We start from the raw sequence: 19,232 nt of genomic DNA on the forward strand, positions 1-19,232 counted from the left end.
CACGGACCAAAAATCTGGCAGAACACAGAGCTGTTATTAACCTGAAGCCGACCAGGTGACTCCATCTCCACTTCACTCTCACATTAAAGTAAGATTGGCTTTTTAGTATCGCTTTAGAGCAGTTTGCAGCTCCCACTGGTGCCAGTATGTTTAAAAGTGCTTCTGAAACGGCACCAAGAGTCATCACCTTTTATCTCTGTTTATTATTTTGTCTGATTGGAGCATCGTGATGGAAGGAAGAAACCTCTCACCTCCGCACACGTGAAACCCAAAAATCACATCATGTATCTGAGGTGAACTCTGAGCATGTGCTGCTGACAATAGAGGCCGAACTGCAGGTGTGTGGATTGATCTAATAAAATAAATGTGAACATTTTAGCCCTGCGACGGAGGAATTTGAAAGGCCACCGTGGTAAAGCAGATGGACCTGAAGTGACATCACGCATGTGAATGACTTTGCTATGTCCTCTCCTTATACATCAGTAAACTGGAATTAATATTTACATTTTTATCAAAGTTCAGCATTCAGAATTTTAAATAATAATAAATGTCATATGCTTATATTGTTCTTTAAAAAAAAAAAATGCTTCTAGGAATCAATTACTGCTCACTGCACGTGGATTTTTGCATTTTAATTAAACGTACCTCAACATAACATCTGCTTTAATTAACTGCTTCTACTGGGGAGATTTTGTCAATTGTAGTTATTTCAATTATTTTTCCATAAATGACATATTCTCAGTGGACCTATTTGAAGTCAAAGCTGAAGTTAAGCTGGTGGCTTTTATGTTCCTCGTCTGATTCCTACACAGCAGAGGAGGAGAGTTAAAGCAAGGATCAAAGGACAGAATTTTAATGATCAGCTAGAGGTCTCGAAATTTGTGAGGCACCAGTCTTTCTACTCAACAGCTACTTAGCATTCTGGACAGGCTATGAGCAGATGTAATTAAGAGGTGTGTGATAAATGTGCCTGGGTGTGTGCACATGTGAATGTTGGCTATTAGATATTTGGGAAGGCAAGCCAAAAGCTAGACGGCTGTGAAATTGCCTACAACAGAGGGAGATGTTGGGGGTCTGTACGCTGGGGAATCTTTCAATGTGACACTGAGGTGGGAACAACTCACAAGAGCAGCGCCTCTGAACATGTTCCTGTTGCTGCAGCTTCATCGCTCCGGGTCACTCATTCAATCACTCCTTCTTTTCTTTCTTTCTTTCTTTCTTTCTAGGAATGTTTTTATGTTAACGGCCTTGAGATAACTTCTTTTGATTTGGCGCTACAGAAACCTTTTGCAACTAATTGTATTGAATTATTTCTCTTGTTTTTCTTTGTTTCTTTCTTTGTTCTGTAACTATAAATATGCATTAGAAGACAAAAGACATTCAACAGAATGATGATTGTGTAAAATGTTGCATTGGCACTATGAAACAATATTTTGATGAATCGATCCCTTTCGTTTCTCTCTTGCATGCAAGTACGTGTGAAATGTGATACACATTGACGACTGCAAGGGGCTGTAACACAAACTGTGTGTGAGCCATAAAACATGAAGAACAACGGAATTGAATTGAAAAAAACGTAATCAAATCACCACTGATTAGCGGCTGGTGGTGGTAAAGCTGCTGCGCTGTGACACACTGGCTGATCAAATACACACTCACTGCTGGTAAGTGACATTGTAACATGAAAGCCAAATAAACTATAACGATTGGAACATCAACAAATATAAACCAGTCTGGAGTGTTTTGTCATCTGATTTGCTCTGTAACTTCTGGACCGAATACCTGAATGGACCCTTTAGATAGAGGAAGGTTTTAATACACGATAACAAAAAACGGCAGACATTCAAAAAGAATGACAGTGCACATGTTTTAGGGGAGAAGAAAACATGCACTTCACAATATTCCTAAATTTTGGAAGACATACATGTGTTTTGGTGAGAAATCAAAACAAAACAATATGTTTACAATAAAAATGCCAGGTCATGTTTAAAACTACATAAAATGTGCCGGCTGCATTTACAGTACGTGATGACTGTATTTAATATGAACTGCACCTGTGAGGGCTGCTGGCTCTATAAATAGATATGTTGCCCTCTCGGTGTGTGTGAGTGTGTGTGTGTGTGTGTGTGTGTGTGTGTGTGTGTGTGTGTGTGTGTGTGTGTGTGTGTGTGTGTGTGTGTGTGTGTGTGTGTGTGTGTGTGTGTGTGTGTGTGTGTGTGTGTGTGTGGTTGTACATGTGTGTGTGCGTAGGAGAGTTTCTGGGAATTTTAATTAGTGTTTCACCTGTTTTGCTGAAAAATGTTAAGTCTTCTGTAGTTCATCAATTCACATGCACACCCACAAATCCACAGCAAACACAGCCTTCCCTTACTCACTTATTCTGCGAGCGCAGCCCATTTTACTCCCATTGAAAACCTGATGCATTATGCAGAGGATGTGCACAGGAGAACCTATCATGACTAATGCCTCGCTGATCGCCGTGGACGGGCCCGGCCATTCTCCTCTCCTGCATCTGTGGACCGGCTCATCAGTAACGCTGACAGAGGAATTACTCAGGCCTAAGTGGCTTGTCAGAGCGTCCTGCAGGACCCGGGACAGGTGACTCTCCATCCCATACAACATCCCTCCCTGCTCCTCCTCTCTTTCTATAGACCCTGACCTTGAGTTGACCTGTGGACCGGCTGATGTTGCGTCTGTCTGAGGGGGGAAAAAAGCGGGTCCCCAGATGGTCGCGTTTGATCGGTGGATGGGAGCTCAGCACAGAGGGCGGGTGGGGTAAACAGCCGGGATACCTGACTATTAATCAAGGCCGGCAGCTCTGGGCGCTGCGTGAAGCAGATTGCTGAAAAATGGATGAGGCAAGAGGAAGAGGGGAGAACAGGAGGAGGGGTGGAGGCAGGAGTTCCAAATTTAAATAGGGAACATGTTAATATATATATATATATTTTTTTTTTAAATAATTTGATCACATCTTTGATATTCAGGATATTTCTGCACTGCAATTCCCAGAAATTACCTGCCAGTCAAGCAGAGTGATGTGGACTGTTTTCCTTTCCGTCGCCCTCGACCTGCTAACTACCCAGTCACTACTGGTATGAGTCGTATGCACACCAGCCCACAGCAGGTTGATAATGATGTCAGATCCTTTTTTGGGTGGGTGCAGATGGGAAATCTGATTAGTGACTCTAACACTTGTACACTGGGATTTAAAGTCAACATTTGAACTCGATTTCCTGCTTTAACCTGATTACTCCCAGTAATCTGTTTACTTGTGTCCATGTAGTTCTTCTCACTCCTACGGCTTTGTTTTGGTTCCTCTGTTTCTCCTTCCATTGTTACCCTGCAGTAGCTGCACCCACCCTCTACCCCTGCCCATCTCAACCATTTAGCAGCAACACACACACACACACTGTGTGTCCGTCCAGGGCGTCTTGGCGCCAGAGTGAGGGACGACGTTAGTGTGCGTCTGGCAGACATCCCAGGGTAATGGCATCTCCTCACTGCCAGGGAACGAGGAACAAACAGACCATCTGCTCCGCTCCGGGGGCCCACATGAAATGGATTTATTTATACTGATTATTTCAGGGTTAAATGTGTTTTATGAAAATCTGATTTCATTGTTTTCCTATCTTAAGAGAATTTGTGTTTTATATCCAATGCATTTCATGCTCTTCAGATTTTGACTTTAACGTTGATAGCAGTACACACAGGAAGGGGTATTTAAAGAATTGATAAAACTATCAGCTTTTCTCAGTTTGGACTATTGTCAGGCGGGCTGACATTCAAATCAGCATATAAGAAGTTAGAGTAAGCTAGCATACATTTACCTTTTCAGTAGTATCCATTTTTATCAAATAAGGCTGGTAGTATTACAGCACAGATTGAGAATAAAGGCAGGAAATGTTAATTACAACATATTTTCATAGCTTTGGCATCAGGATAACAGCCAAGATGTGTGATAATCCTTAAAAGGAGTCCTAAGGGAACAGAAACCCAAGTGGTTGGACCGGCTATGAACAGGTTGTCAGTTTAGTCTGGTTAACTACAGCGCAATTCTTTGAAGGTAAAACTGAAAATCAACACACTGAATAATGTAATTGTCCTTTCTATGGGAAGTATTGTGAGTTAAAGTGTGAAGGCTGTCGACCATCGGGTTGGATGGTGGAGCTGTGTCTGCAGTGAAGTGATGAAGATGAAGCTGAGCTGGAAACATACGACAATTCACCATGATGCATGGATGGTGACAGAAAGAAGATCACAGTTACAGGCAGCCGGAATGAGTTTCCTCCGGAGGGTCTGTGGACTCAAACTCAGGGACGGCGTGAGGAGCTCAGACATTACGAGGGAGCTCAGAGCAGAATCTGCAGCTGCAGGATGAGGTGGATCAGGCATCTGATCGGGATGCCACTTGCCCCCCAGTGAGGAAGTCTGGGTGCATCCAACCGGGAGGAGACCACATGGCAGACCCAGGTTACCCTGGAGGGATTATATATTATATACTACATCCCCTCTGGCCAAGAAACAATTTGGGGTCCCCCAAGAAGAGATGCAGGACGTGACTCAGGATCGCAACGCCTCCATCACTTTGCTACCTCCGCAACCAGCCCCAGATAAGTGGCAGCGGCTAATTAGTTTTTGGAAAATAACTTTCCCATTCACCCCATGCTGTTATGGGCTGAGGCTGCTCGGGGACCTCATGTGATGCACTGAGCTCTTTTCCTCTCAGTCTTTCACTCTTTATGCACTCATACGACAACATTACATCTTAATAACTGCATGCTTTTTCTCTCCCATAGTTTCTTCTCATTGTCTATTGTCTCTCCATTCAGTTCCTTCACTCGTGTAGTTTCGGTCCTTTTTTGGCCCGTCAGGTGTCCCGTCATGGAGCTGCATGTCTCTGCTCTGTGATTGTCGACCCACCAACAGTTCATGTTCTGTATCTCTATGCTGTCCTTTTCTCTCTCTGCTCTCCTCTCACCCCAACTGGTCGAGGCAGATGCTCCGCCCCCCTCTGAGCCTGGTTCTGTTAACAGATGCTCCGCCCACTTCTGAGCCTGGTTCTGTTAACAGATGCTCCGCCCACCTCTGAGCCCGGTTCTGTTAACAGATGCTCCGCCCACCTCTGAGCCTGGTTTTGTCGGAGGTTTCTTCCTGTTAAAAGGGAGTTGTTCCTTCCTTCTGTTGGAGGTTTTTCTCCCTTAAAGAGGAGTTTTCCAAGCCAATGTGGGAAATGTTGGGTTTCTCAGTATAATGCTGTAAAGTTCTCCTGTAAGGACTTTAATGTGTAAAGTGCCATGAAACTGTGGTGAATTTACTTGACTTGCCCTCTTTTTGTCTTCCAAATACGTCAGAGAGTTTGTTCTTGCCCCGTTATCTCATCAGTCATGTCCCTACCTTCTCTGATCTCAGCATTTCTCTTCATGTGTACAATACAACACCTGCGGGCCATCACTGATGACATTTGTTTTACCTGTGCCTGTCTAGCTGTATGACAAGTCCAAATGTCTGTCATGAGAAAGGTCTATTTCTCTGGTGATTTTTCATCTATACACCAACAGCAGGTTGACAAACGTGGCTTTGAGAAAAATGTCTCGACAGCTGTTGGATGGATTGCAATGAAATCTGATACAGACGTGTGAGAACTTTAGTGAACCCTTAGCTTTTCTTTCAGCACCCTCAATGAGTCAAACGTTCGCCCAGTACTTTGGTTTATAACCAAATACCTGCAAAACTAAGACATTCCTTTCAGCCTCAGCTGTACTTTGTGTTTACTTGCAATTGTGCAAAATGAAAATGGTGAACAACACAGGGCTGTACCTACCAAACATCAGCATGTCAGGATGAGTATTTCTCTCAAAGAGTTGCTTGCATGGGTGTAAACCTGCTGTGTTGTTGCATGCTGTCCTTCCAGTTTTAACAAATTGCCTTTAAAGCAACATGGAGGATGTATTTCAATATGATGCGATCCTTTGTTTTAGTGATGGACTCTGGTGACGAATGTTAGACTTCACTGACAAGCAGGGTTTGAAGTATATGCAGCAACATTTCAAATGAAACAAACAAACAATTTTGTGACCTTATCTCTAAAGTCCAAGGCCAAAAATATAATGTTTTTATGTTTCAGATCAAACTCGACCAAAGTCTACAGAGAACTTCAACCTGTTCTTTGACTGCTTCTAATGGGTTCCACAGTCTGAACACTTCCAAGTTGCTCTCAGCTGTCAAGTCATTCCATTTTATTCCCACATGACATGAATGCAGCATAAAGTGTACTTTAGGCTTCTGACTCCCAGCTCTGTCTGCCTCCATCCTCTCCTCTCATTCAGCCTCCTGCTCCTCCATCTCCATCTCCCTCGTTCATCCAGTCCTCACACACACTGATGTATTGAGGACTTAATTACAAGTCTCAGCGATCGTTAATCATTGAGAACCCACAATCAATTAATGCGGGAGCGTCTTCGAGTTTTGTCAGGGCTGCAGTGACCTCAGGTGCTGCTTTGTACCCAGGAGGGAATTCTGGGCAGAATGGATTTCATTAGCGAGGAGTAAGTCGGCGCTAACGACTGTTAATGGCCTCACACGCTCATTACCATGGTGATCACACCTCACCGTTCCCCACCTCTCCGCCTCTCATAAAAACTCATCACTTGAGTCAACCGTAAAAATGTCCTCTGTTTAAGTGCTTCATACTTTTCCGGTGATTAAAACTGCTGTTGTATTATGTGGAATACGTTTATCTTGTGTAAACTGCATCACGTTTGATGTGCAAACAATAATACATGTAGACTGTGAATCTAATGAGCCCACAGGAAGGTGTAGTGTCATTGATTGAGAGGTATAATAGCAAATATATACGATTAAAGGTCATCAGAGAGAAGCTGTGAATTTAAAAGGCAACATGAGATCTCTTGTTTCCTTCGTGTTCGATTTCTGAATAAACTGTTTGCAGAGTACAAGTGGTAAATCGTTGTATTTACGTTCATGTAGAAGTTTTTTTATCGTCATACCTGGAGGTTGGTGATTTGGAAAGTTCCATTTTCCATCAAACTTATTCGACCGTCGTTTCCCAGGATCCTCTGGCCGTCTTTCTCCCATTGGATGCTGGGGATGGGGTTGCCCAGGATGTGGCAGTGTAACTGAGCGGTGGAACCGGGAGCTAATGTGTGATTTGCAGGTCCCTGGCGGATGATGGGAGGGACCCGGTCTGAGGGTGCTGTAGGGACACAGAACAGTCAGATGATGATGAGGTGTGAACTAAAAAGTAACTGAACTAAAAATCTGTTCTTCTACTTCCTAATGAAACCACAGCTGTATTTATTAGTTCCCCAAAGCATCAGAATCTGCCCCAAAATAATCTGAATGATGAGTTGTGACTCTTTTCTTGCTGTTTAATCCTCGAGCCTATAGAAACTATAAATAGGGACAACTTGAGCTTTAGCTATATTTGATGGAGGCCACTATCTGACTACTTCTGGCTTACAGTAAAGCAACAACATCCTTTCCAGTGTTTTCCAGCCTCACAAAAACTACAGAGATTTAAAGGAGCAACATTTTGGAAATACAATTATTCACTTTCTCACAAAGAGTTAAACGAGAAGATTGATACTCTTGGTAAATGGAAAATGTGAAGCTGCAGACGGGTCTGGTGTTTTTGCTCAGTGATAAGAAGGCTCCAGAAACTCCACATAAAAACACAGATTGTCTCTTGTATGCTGAGTACTAACTTAACAGCCTATTGATTGTAGCTTCACGTTCACCATACAGAGAGTCGAATCAATCTTCTTGGCAGCAAGATAAATATGCACATTTACTGAAATGTTGAACTGTTCCTTTAATTCAAAGCGAACATTGCATTTCATTAGGATTCAGAGCCACTACATGTTATACTGACAGGCCTGACATTCAGTGTGTTTACTGAACATGCACTGAATTATAAAATGAGAAATGTGGTTACATTCATTGGGGCAGCGGGTTAGAGGAGTCTGATTTCTCCAGACGGATTCCTTCTGGAGAACGTAGAGGTCTCTATCATGTATACACAGGGAATAACAAGGTCTCTGTATATGTGCATGTGCAAAGACAAGTGCCAGGGTAGCATTTGTATATGTGCCGAAGCTCTGGAAGTTGTCACAGGCTGACACAAAATTACAATCAACAATATTGCCGTAACGTATTTCCTCTTTTATCTCTCACGACACCTTACACGGCAAATGTTGTCATCTGCAAGTGAATTGTTGCTAAAGAGCAAGACTGTTAACCAGGGTTGATTTTAGTTTAGTGCACAGCACCACCATCCAGCTGCAGACTAATTGGAGAACACCAATATCCATAATCTGGTTACCAATAATGAATAATCATTCCTAACTCGTGTCAGTGTTGTTGTGGAAGTCAAATTTATAGAGATAGTAACACTACAGTCGAGTGTTTGATCGTCGGCTTCAGATGTTCACAGCGTGTCCTGCAGTGAAATGTAAGATGTCACTGTGTAAGTGAACATCCCGTCCCGAAGGCTCTCAGGTCTCCCTCTCTGTGGCCCTGCCCCACTTCTACATGCAAATCAATGACATAGATTTTCTCAGCCAGGAATATGTGGATACAGTTCCCTCCTGAAGAGTGATGGACCACTCTGCATGATGTTGAGAAGAGGCTCAATGAAAATGTATTATTTATTGTATTTCAAAGTATCTTTGGGCAACAATGAAGCTTTACGATATGGACTTGGTGAATAATTCAGTTCCTTTAAATAAAATCTATTGCGTTTCCTTTTTACTGAAAAAATATCAAATCTGAAATAAAAACATATGATCATGACCAAAAAACAATATCTGTGCTCCCTGTGCTGTCATGTGGAGCCAACAATGAAATGATCAATAAGCTATTAATTACTTCCAATTGACTGGTTATTAACCATTAAAATTGAACCCCCCCCCCCCACTCCTCTGTTATCTGCTGTAGCTGTGACCTTTTAAACGGGGGGATGTCATCCAGGATACAGAAGGACAGATGGATGCTGACAAACACTGAGTGTGGATTTGAACTTATCAATGTGTGAAAGTTAACTGCAAGACGATTGTATGACCTTTTATTATCTCTGGGATGTGTAAGAGTAAAGTCCTTTCCCACATCAGAGCAACAAGAACACTTTCACACACATTCCTATTTGTTGTACAGCTGTAGCTACGACTAGTAAACTTTAAAGAACTATTCTGAAGATTTAGCATGTTTTTCCTTGACCCTCGTACGCTCACAGCCTTTCTGACACCTTGTTTTCCCCAGACAGTCAGCTACCTGAAACTCCTGGACATATAAGGCCATGCTTCTTGTCTGCATGTCTATAAGTTCAGTCTTAAATGTAAACACCGCGGTGGTTGTGTTGCCAACTGGCAGAGTCATGCTCAGTTTGGACAAGTCAAATATATTGTTGCACATTCATAGACGGCAGCAGATGGAGCAGACTGGAACTGAAGGGCATAGTTTTTTCTGTTTCTCTTTCTGTGACGACGGTGCTCACAAAGCCAGTGACCGAGCAGAAACAGAACATTTCACTCACCCTGCCATTTAACATTTAACCACAAACCCTCATTTGTATTCTGAGCTGTGAAAAGCTCTGATATAATCAGCTAACTGAAGCTAAACTGAAAATGTGAAAAGTCAACACAGGAGTTAGTGTAGATGGAGCAGAACAAAAACCCTGTTTACTCCCTGATAGGGAGGGATGCAGGGAGGGGAGCATATGTTGCAGCAGGGTTATTTGCATAGAACCATCACCAGTTGTCCCTTTTGATTACATCAGATAAGGCGTCCTGCTGCTTGCACATTTGGGAGGAGGGGTATTTTAATCTAAGATGGATTTGAAAGGTTTTTGAACTTCTAGCACACATCCAGGGCTGATTGTGAGGAATGATTAATCAGATCTGAAGTATAAAATGTCAAGTTTCTATGATTTAAAACATACATGGTGTTAAAGCAGGTTCTTTGTTTGTTAGTTTTGGTGTCATTGGGCAAAAAAAAAATCCTCATTACCGTTCAGCTTATTTTATTGCACTTCATTTTAGATCTAAATTCAGATATTAGAAAATCGAGCCCATGACGAAGAGGTTAGGCCAATCACAGGCCATTTCAGAAAGAAGGCGTTCCTATTGACTGTTATACAAATGCGTTGAGAAAAAGCTCCATCACTACGACCTAGGTTGGGGCGTCAAAGCGTCATCCGGTCAGGAGCGAGGCTAGCTTTAATTTCATGACTTTTTTTTTCTCATTTTGAGGGATTCATTCTTTCATTATTTAACAAAACTGGCTGCAGTAAACATGTCAGTCATGCTAATGTTGCACAATCATCAGAGATTTCTGTTTATAAAATAAGCTTTTCTTTCACAGAAATGCAAGTGTCCAAAAACCAACAAACACGTTATTGGAAAGTATTATAGCTAATTTTCAAGCACTTTAGAACAGAATTTGTATTTAGGATATTTATTTTGGAGGTGTATTTCCTCATAAGTACCACAAAGGAAATGGCATGACATCAACGCGGCATTTACTCCAAACTCTGAATTTAAATCATGAGAAAATACAGAATGGGTGTAAGTTCCTGTCAAAAGTGTCACCACTGGGTATGAACAGAAAACTGAGAGATGGAGTCATGAAATATGAAAGCAGCCAAGGGGATTTTTTTTCTCTCCATGAATATTGCAGCGAACAATCACTGCATCTGTCCTCACTGTTTACTGCCCTTTCAATCACTCTTTGTTTCCTGTAATGAGGTCACTGTGATCCTGTGTGTTCCCACTCACCGCTCTCCACCTCTAACAGAGCTTTAGTCAGGATGCTGCCGGCCACACTGATGGCCTGACAGATGTAGTAGCCTGAGTCGTCCACCCGGACGTCGGTGATGGTCAGCTCGCCGCTGAGCGACACCGAGAAACGACCAGACTGTGACGGCTCCTGGATGGGAAACAGCAAGATCTGCAGAAGCAAAGACATAATTCAGATTCATTTTTAACATAATTTACTCATAATATACATTTATATATATTCATTGATTCAGTTTGTAATTGGCATGGGAGTGATGTACAGGTTCATCATTCATTGATGTTAACTTGCATACATTTTTGTAATAGTTAGTGTGACATACAGCTGTGATAGGGCTGAAATCCTAAAGTAACAACACAGACACAGTTATGTGAACACCTGACACGTAAGTTGTTCCACTTGAAGCTCGACTAAGAAAGTTAATTGTGCAGCTGTGCATATAATTAGCTTATAAATGAGGCCCTCCTGAATGTTTGAGGATGAGATCTTTTATAAGATTGAAGGGCTTTTTCATTCAAACAAAATACACACACACAAAAAAAATCTAAATAAAGATGCAGGACATTAAAAACAGCTGTTTAGATAACAGTCTAAAGACTGACCATCAAGAAATATCTCAACTCAAAAGTCTGGCAGTCAAACGACAGATTCAACATGGCTCTTTCAAAAAGAACTCAAAGTCCTCAAACTTTGACAATAAACACACATAATGAAGTGAAAGAAAAAAATAATCCATCACATGAAAAAGATGCATGAAGCTGAAGGATGGATGGAGACAGCAGGACAGATGAAAGAAAAGTCCATTTCAGATAAAACCTAATTATCAGTTTTGGGCCTCAGTGTGCACTCAGTTTTTGAAAAAAAAAAAAAAAAAAAAAAAAACAAGAAGGAAACAAATAGTGCAATGTGCCCATAAGCCCTCTCTTTCATTACATTTCCACCATGCAGGCGCTCAGCTGCTCAGCTTTGTAGAACAGGTCAGGCTAATGCTTCTGGAAACCCAAAACCTTCTGGCAGCCCTCCTCAACCACTGACAAAGTGCAACCTGCTCCAAGTCATTACTAAAGTGAACTTCAGAAGTACTAACCAGTGTTCATATAACCATTTCACACACGTGGCTTTTATTTCAGCTGGACTCTAAAACCAAGTTGAAATTGAGCCTTGTGCAAAGGAGATCTCTGTTGGGTCGCTGTTTCTTTATAATGTCATACAATACGAGAGCTTTTCTCCCAAATCTGCTCAACTTTTCTTTTCCGTTTGTCTCTGTTTAAAACCATGATATTCTCTGAACAGCCAGCCACCATTCCCAACATGCTACCCACCCACTTCCTCTCCTCCTCCTCTTCCTCCATGCTTTCTCCTCTTTATCTCTCTCCTGCACACTTGTTCTCTCTCTCTCCCACACACATTCTCCAGGCCTCCTCCAATCTCGCTCTCCCCCTCTAATCTGTACCTGGGAGCCACGCTGCAGGCGCCCACGCTCTCTCATCAGGCCTTTCAGCGCATTCCAACAGGCTGAAATACTTATCATACGCTCACCTTTCTCACACACGCGCACGCACACACACATTTTGGTGAATAATACCGTGTGGATGATGGTAAAATGAGGTGTGTATGAATGTGTGTGTGTGTGTGTGTGTGTGTGTGTGTGTGTGTGTGTGTGTGTGTGTGTGTGTGTGTGTGTGTGTGTGTGTGTGTGTGTGTGTGTGTGTGTGTGTGTGTGTGTGTGTGTGTGTGTGTGTGTGTGTGTGTGTGAGAGAGAGTCCCAGCGAAGGATGATGAAAGCAAAGGGTGACAGTCAAGAACATGCCAGTGAAAAAAGATGCCGGCTCGCTTCAAAGCACACGTGTCACAGTGGCATCCAAAGGAACGATCTTAAAGTAGCATACGGACATTACAGGATACCATTAGAGCTTTTTATTTGATTTTGTTAGTGTATTTTTTTTATTTTAAAAACGGGTGAAATCAGCTAAAGTATTATGATACTTTAGCTGATTTCACCCGTTTCACCCGTGATCACAAAGTGCAAAAATGTAGTTTAGCCCAATACTGTAACTGGGTTTTGCCTCATTTATGCCGCATGATGTTACATAATTTCATCACAGCTGTTTGTTTTTTTGTGGCTGCATTGTGATGATGCAGTTCTCCCACAGAAATGACTCAGAGGGCTGTTTTTTAATGCTGCGCTAGTGTTAGCAGAGCTTCTGCCGAAAAGACTGGAAATCAGATTTAAGCTTCTTTCCTTCAAACGACAGTTAACAGAAAACACAACACCGTTTCTGGGTTGATCATTCATAGCTCGCAAGTCTTAAAAAAAATGTGGAGTTGTGAAATAAATGTTCAATTTGGAAACGAGCAGCACATATAAACCATGTTTCATAAAGAATGTCACGGCTTAACACTCTTTTCTTTATGCCTCTCACATCCTGTGTTATTAAATATTGTCAAAACACTGAATTTCCACACTGATCATCTCCAGTATCTCAACAGACCTCGTGGTTACAGGTGATCTTTTTACTAGTTTTTGGTGAAAAAAACAAAACAAAACACAAGTATAATTTTAAAGAATTGTGTCTCAAAAATTAAAATAGTATCTTTGAAAGTATACCTAGTACTGGTATAATGGTAATCAATAATACAATGTTTTTAAATACATTATCCGTAAATATATATCTGTTTTAATGTGAAATAAAATAATGAGGGATAAAGTATTCAAATTGAGGATTATTACAGACATTCTGTAAAAAGTCTATGACGTTTTCCAAGATTAAAATAAGTTAAAGTATTTCATTGATCTTTATATGACAGGTTATTTCCAAATAGTTGGATACAAATAGACAAAAAGCAAAGGCATACGGCATACTCTCTGCTCGCAGTTTATTTACTGCAGCTAGCTAAAGTCCAATACTCTCCTCCTCCATGAAGGTTATAATGTTCAGTTTTTAGTTGCTCCTGTCTGAGATGATTCAACTGTTTGGTCATTTTGGAGGCTTTGGTTTCTGGTGCTGTTGAAGCGTACTGCATTATCCTAACTGGTGTTTTTATTATTTCATCCATCACCATTTATACTGCACAACTAAATATGAATAATATAAATCAAAATAGATCCACCTCAGTGTTTACAACTTTATTCCCTTCATATAGAAATGATTGAGGAGTGTTCTATTAGACTGGGACCTGGGAGGAAATAATAAACTGCCAACTGAGTGTATATTATAGTAAACACAGCAGTCAATATGGCAGCCACACTTCTGTGGCATGAATGATGATTGCATGCTATTTTGCAGTTTGAAGTCAAACTACTTCCCAAACTGAGTGTGAGGTAGGTTGTACGATAATAAAAGTATCGCCTCAGCTCTGATTCATAATTCATGGCTGACTCTCTCTCTTTATTGTGTCGGGGAAGTTGTGCTAAAATGACAACCGCCATAAAAACCTATTAAAAAGGTCTATATAGTATATGAAAAAACAGTATATTACTGTGATGTGGCCCATTTGTAAAATGACCTCATTCCATCAAGAGTGGGAGACCAGCAAACCACGAGCCCACCCTGCCGCTCCAATCCCCCAAACTGACCATGAGACCCAGATGGATGCCTCCCGCAGCAGAGTCGGTGGAAACAGAAGGTGTTTCATACATTTCACAAGAAGTTTCTCACCTGGCTGCCTTCTTTTTGCCAGAAGACGGCCGGCGGAGGGTTTCCTTTGGTGCCACAGAGGAAGGTGACGGTGCGACCTGGAGCTGTGATCTGGTCCCGCGGCCGAACCACGATCTGGGGGGGCACTGCAACGCAGAGATTACGGAGACGCGACAATGAGCGTAAAACTGAAATGAGGTCTTAATGTGCAGATTCTTTGTGTGTAAGTGAGCGTGTGTGTGTGCTGAACGGATACAGTGGGAATGTCCAGCACGGACGCTGAGCGCATGAAGCTGTGACAGGCTGTCAGTCATCACAACAACCCACGACTGACAACTCTCTCAAGCCCTCCTCGTCTCCTCTCATCTCACACACACACACACACACACACACACACACACACACACACACACACACACACACACACACACACACACACACACACACACACACACACACACACACACACACACACACACACAATAACATGTACACACATCTGTACTGACTGGAAGTAAAAAAACAGAGAATACAAATCTCTGCTATTCCTTGCAGGAAGTGAGGTATTAATATAAGTAAAAACATTTAAGCTAATATGATATATTTCTATATCTATAATATGATGCTTTTTATGATGCAAGCTTTTCCCTCCAACATTTCTCAACTAACACAGACATTAAACCTGAAACACGACTGATCGGAGGACGTATTCATCATCTTACAGAACCAGAAGGGCTGCTGCTTTGACAAACTTCTTAAACTTCATTATAATTCTTGATATTTTAAAAGCCTTCTTACTGAACATCGGAGATAACCATGTTTTTTTTAATGACTTTTTCATGTTTTTAAACAGTTCCACGTTACTCCTGAACTTGTTGAGGCTGATTTCAGGAGTTCAAACCACTGACCATCACTCAGGGCTCATTGGTTCAGTGAATGAATCGCTGAGTGTGCACTGTTCCCTCGCTGTCACAGGATCTGAGACCGTCTGAGCCGAGTCCCTACACTCCTCTCTCACACACATTTGCCTAACATTTCAAGTTTGTGTTTGTCGGGTAAATCTGTTGAAATGACGGAGAGCTTTAAGGTGTGTGCGTTTGTGTTCACGAGGCTTTGTAAGAGAAACCACATGAGGGATGGATTAACTTGTGCTACCTCCGGGCTACATTAGCGGCTCGGGGATTAATAAAGTAACTACCTAACCTAACCTAACCTAACCTAACCTAACTGGGTGAACGTACACAACAGAATGGATTGTTTCAGGAAGTGATTCAGTTCTTTCAACATAGAAAAATAAAATCATTCTTTTGCCTGAATCATTTTCCGCCGACATTCCACTATTGAACATTTTAAGAGGGTTTTGTGTCAAAATATCAGGTAACAACACACCATATTAAGACACAAGAGGGACAAAAAATAATAATATATACAGTTGCATTAATGACATTACGTTTCTGAGCTGAGATTGTTTTCTGTTTCTGCTTTTATACATTTTAAGCTGGAGGAACTGCGGACCAAATTTACTTCCTCTAGAACAGTTCAAGAGTGCTCCAGAAAATATGAGGGGAAGTCCGCGACCTCACTCACCAGTCAAACAGAAACCCAGCAGCTGCTGCAGCATGTGTGCAGCTTCACTCACAAAGCTTGGAAATGCTAGCGTCAATATTAGGAAGAGTAATGAACTTTTCCTGTCATCTTTATCATTTAAAAATAATGTTTGTGGCATTTTAAAACAGTGCATGAACAAGCAAATAAATAAAAAAACAAACAGCTTCATTTGCTAATTGCTTCATGGGGGTTTTGTAACAAAACAGAAATAAGTAAGTAATAAAGATTCAGATTCCTTTTGCGCCTATCCATGAATTACTGTATGTTTATCAGAGTCATACACCTCCAAGTATAAAGAACAGATAGATGGTTGTGTGTTATCACCACAGTCTTTCTGAATTCATTTGTTTTAATGGATATTCAGATAAAAACGAGAAATGTGAAAGTACCTGAAACTATACGGTCAAAGATGACAATTTGTCTGCACCAGGAACGGACTATAAAATAGATCCTGTATGAACTTGTTTGGCTTTGATTGATGAATCCTGCTATAGATGTTTATTGGCTGAGCTACAGGTCTTGATAATCTACCATGTCATAACCCAGAACCCACAGGAGCCCAAATTCCAAGTTTTGTGATCCCGAGCATCGAGCTAATCAGATGTCTTTGCATATATAGAAGGCAGGAGGGGAAACTGCTGCAAATAAATGGTGGGCTGTCTCAGTTTCTCTCTGCTGCTACATGCCTGTGTGTGTGTGTGTGTGTGTGTGTGTGTGTGTGTGTGTGTGTGTGTGTGTGTGTGTGTGTGTGTGTGTGTGTGTGTGTGTGTGTGTGTGTGTGTCCACGCTGTTTGACCAGTTTCAGTCTACCACAGACAAACACAAAGACACACACACACACACACACACACACACACAAACACACACACACACACACCTCTTTGATTTCTATTGATTCCGTGGCGAAGTGACAGGCCTTCCTCCACAGAGGGGGTGTGTGAATGCATAATGATGCCCTCCACCAGTCCTAATTGATTTCTCATCTTCCCACCTGATCTCCGGCTTCTCTTTCGTTCACACTCTCCATTAGCATTGAGAGAAACACAGAGAGAGGAGGGGAGGAGGAGAACATTCAGACAGAGCAGCACGGCGAGTGCAGAAGAAACACTGAACAGTCAGAGACGATGAAGAACTGAGTTATAGCCACGGTTCCTTCTGTAAATGTAAAAGAGGAGCCTGAATGAAGAAAGAAACGTGTCATAATCACACCCTCCTTACAACATCTTTTATTTAGATTTGATGATTGACACAAATAAAACACGACATCACTGACTGAAATGTTGCCTCTTTAAGTTTGGGGTCTTTAGTTTATCTGTTCAGTTTAAACACAGCTTAACTTTAAACTTTCAGTTACACTTTGAGAAATGTTTGCTGACATGGGTTCCCTCAGATGAGACCAGTCTGTCCAACACCTTGTTGAGAACTACAAAGTTCAACTTTGTGCTTAAACGAGCAGCTTAGAAACTGAGATAAACAGAGAAAAGTTGGAGGATCGAGTCAGAAAAACACAGCGACACTAAAAACAAATAAGACTGAAGTGCTGAAGTTTCTCCAATCTGTACCGCCTGCTCCCCATGATGTCTCACCTCTGCTTCATTTCATGCCCTGTATACACATTTTACTCCCCACCCTTCCCTGTCCTAAAGACCGCTGCCATCATGGGCCCCTCGCTCACCAGGAGGGGATCCATGTGTCAACCGCCGGATAAATTACAGCTGATCGGGGTCAAGTCCTGAGATCAAACATGCAGGCCCCCTCTAACCCTCAAGGTCAATGCTAAAACACACATCCTGGGATTTTGCATTTGAACATGGGCCAGTGGTGAGGAACCCCCCCCACCCCCACCCCCACCCCCACCCCCCCATCTTCACGGCTGCCCCCCCCAAAGACAGGCTTCCTGTCAGGGCTGATGCAAGGCCTGAAATATTAAAGAAATGCAGTGAAATACTCACTTCTTATGTAATGCATCTGCAGGCCAGTGCACATACACACGAGATGAACACACAAGAGAAAAAAAAAAACCGCCATGTAAGAATGTCGTGTTAAGCAGGCTAGTTAAGAAAAGCTTGTCACCACCTGAACAGTTTCCCCTCACGCCTGAACACAGTGCCGTAACTTTGACCCAAATATGGTGACAGCTCCAAATATTCAGGCTATTAAAATGCCGTTTTTGGTGCGCTACACAGCCCTGTCTGGAGAATAACAATGTTTGATTTGAGGAGGCAAGCCGACACATTGCCTGCGGCTGTAATAAATAATTAGCAATAATGGGTGCACTCGGCGCGACACCGAGCCTCACATTTAGGGCAGGGAGAAACATTTGCATCCTCACGTGGGATGGAAATGAGGGTATGGTTTGTAAAGGAGCAGCTGAAATATACATGATAAAAATCAGCAAACAATGCCTGCATGTCATGGAAGTGATCTGAACAACATGACACTTGTACAGCAATTCAGCTTTCTGAGCTGCTGGGTTTTTGGTCTGACAGCTTCTACTGTTCAAAGCACTCTTAAAAAGATAGGAGACTGACTCTGCTTGTCAAACACCATAGCACATTTATTTTCCAATTTTATGAAATATATAAGAAGTTCTGGCAAATAAACTGATAACTGCAGGAGGCAGTGTCAGGGAGGAAAATTGGGGAATGTCTAAATAAAGAATGACACACTTGAGATAGGAACTCAAAGGAGCCTGGAGACTTCTTTTACATGCTGGATATTGCCAGAACTGGAGAACACATAACAGGGCTAACATGCCAAGAGGGAGGCAAAAATAGACAAGGGCTGCAAGTTAAATTTCCACAGCTTTTACGATAAGAACTGCAAGACTCAAGGAGGAGAGTCTGGTCTGAGTGTGAAGTGCTTGCTCTCTTTGAAAGTGTGTGTGTGTGTGTGTGTGTGTGTGTGTGTGTGTGTGTGTGTGTGTGTGTGTGTGTGTGTGTGTGTGTGTGTGTGTGTGTGTGTGTGTGTGTGTGTGTGTGTGTGTGTGTGTGTGTGTGTGTGTGTGTGTGTGTGTGTGATGAGCGCCAAATGTTCTCTCAAAGAAGAGAAAAACCCTAGTGAAGAGAACTGTTGGTATTTGGCAACTTCTTACATTGTTAAAAGGTCATTTAAGGTTAATACTTGGGTTTAAGGGAAAAGTCCAGATTAGGTTGGAGGTGACGTACGTGTTTGATC

The 19,232-nt window shown here is 42.0% G+C and overlaps 1 protein-coding gene across 2 annotated transcripts in view; it reads right to left on the minus strand.

Moving 5' to 3' along the window:
- The window catches only part of robo3 (roundabout, axon guidance receptor, homolog 3 (Drosophila)), a 96,279-nt gene that overhangs the window by 18,130 nt on the left and 58,917 nt on the right, over positions 1-19,232 (minus strand). For both annotated transcript variants that reach the window (XM_069713710.1, XM_069713709.1), the window contains exons 7-9: positions 14,469-14,593; positions 10,791-10,962; positions 7,008-7,213 (exon numbers count right to left, since the gene is read on the minus strand). In XM_069713710.1, coding sequence (XP_069569811.1) covers positions 7,008-7,213; positions 10,791-10,962; positions 14,469-14,593 — 503 coding nt within the window. The remainder of the gene's footprint in view (positions 1-7,007; positions 7,214-10,790; positions 10,963-14,468; positions 14,594-19,232) is intronic.

Source organism: Brachyistius frenatus, unplaced genomic scaffold, assembly GCF_029030835.1.
Source record: "Brachyistius frenatus isolate BFR_SWC_R1_liver_20210118 unplaced genomic scaffold, ASM2903083v1 Contig_121, whole genome shotgun sequence".
In the NCBI taxonomy this organism is placed as follows: Eukaryota; Metazoa; Chordata; class Actinopteri; family Embiotocidae; genus Brachyistius; species Brachyistius frenatus.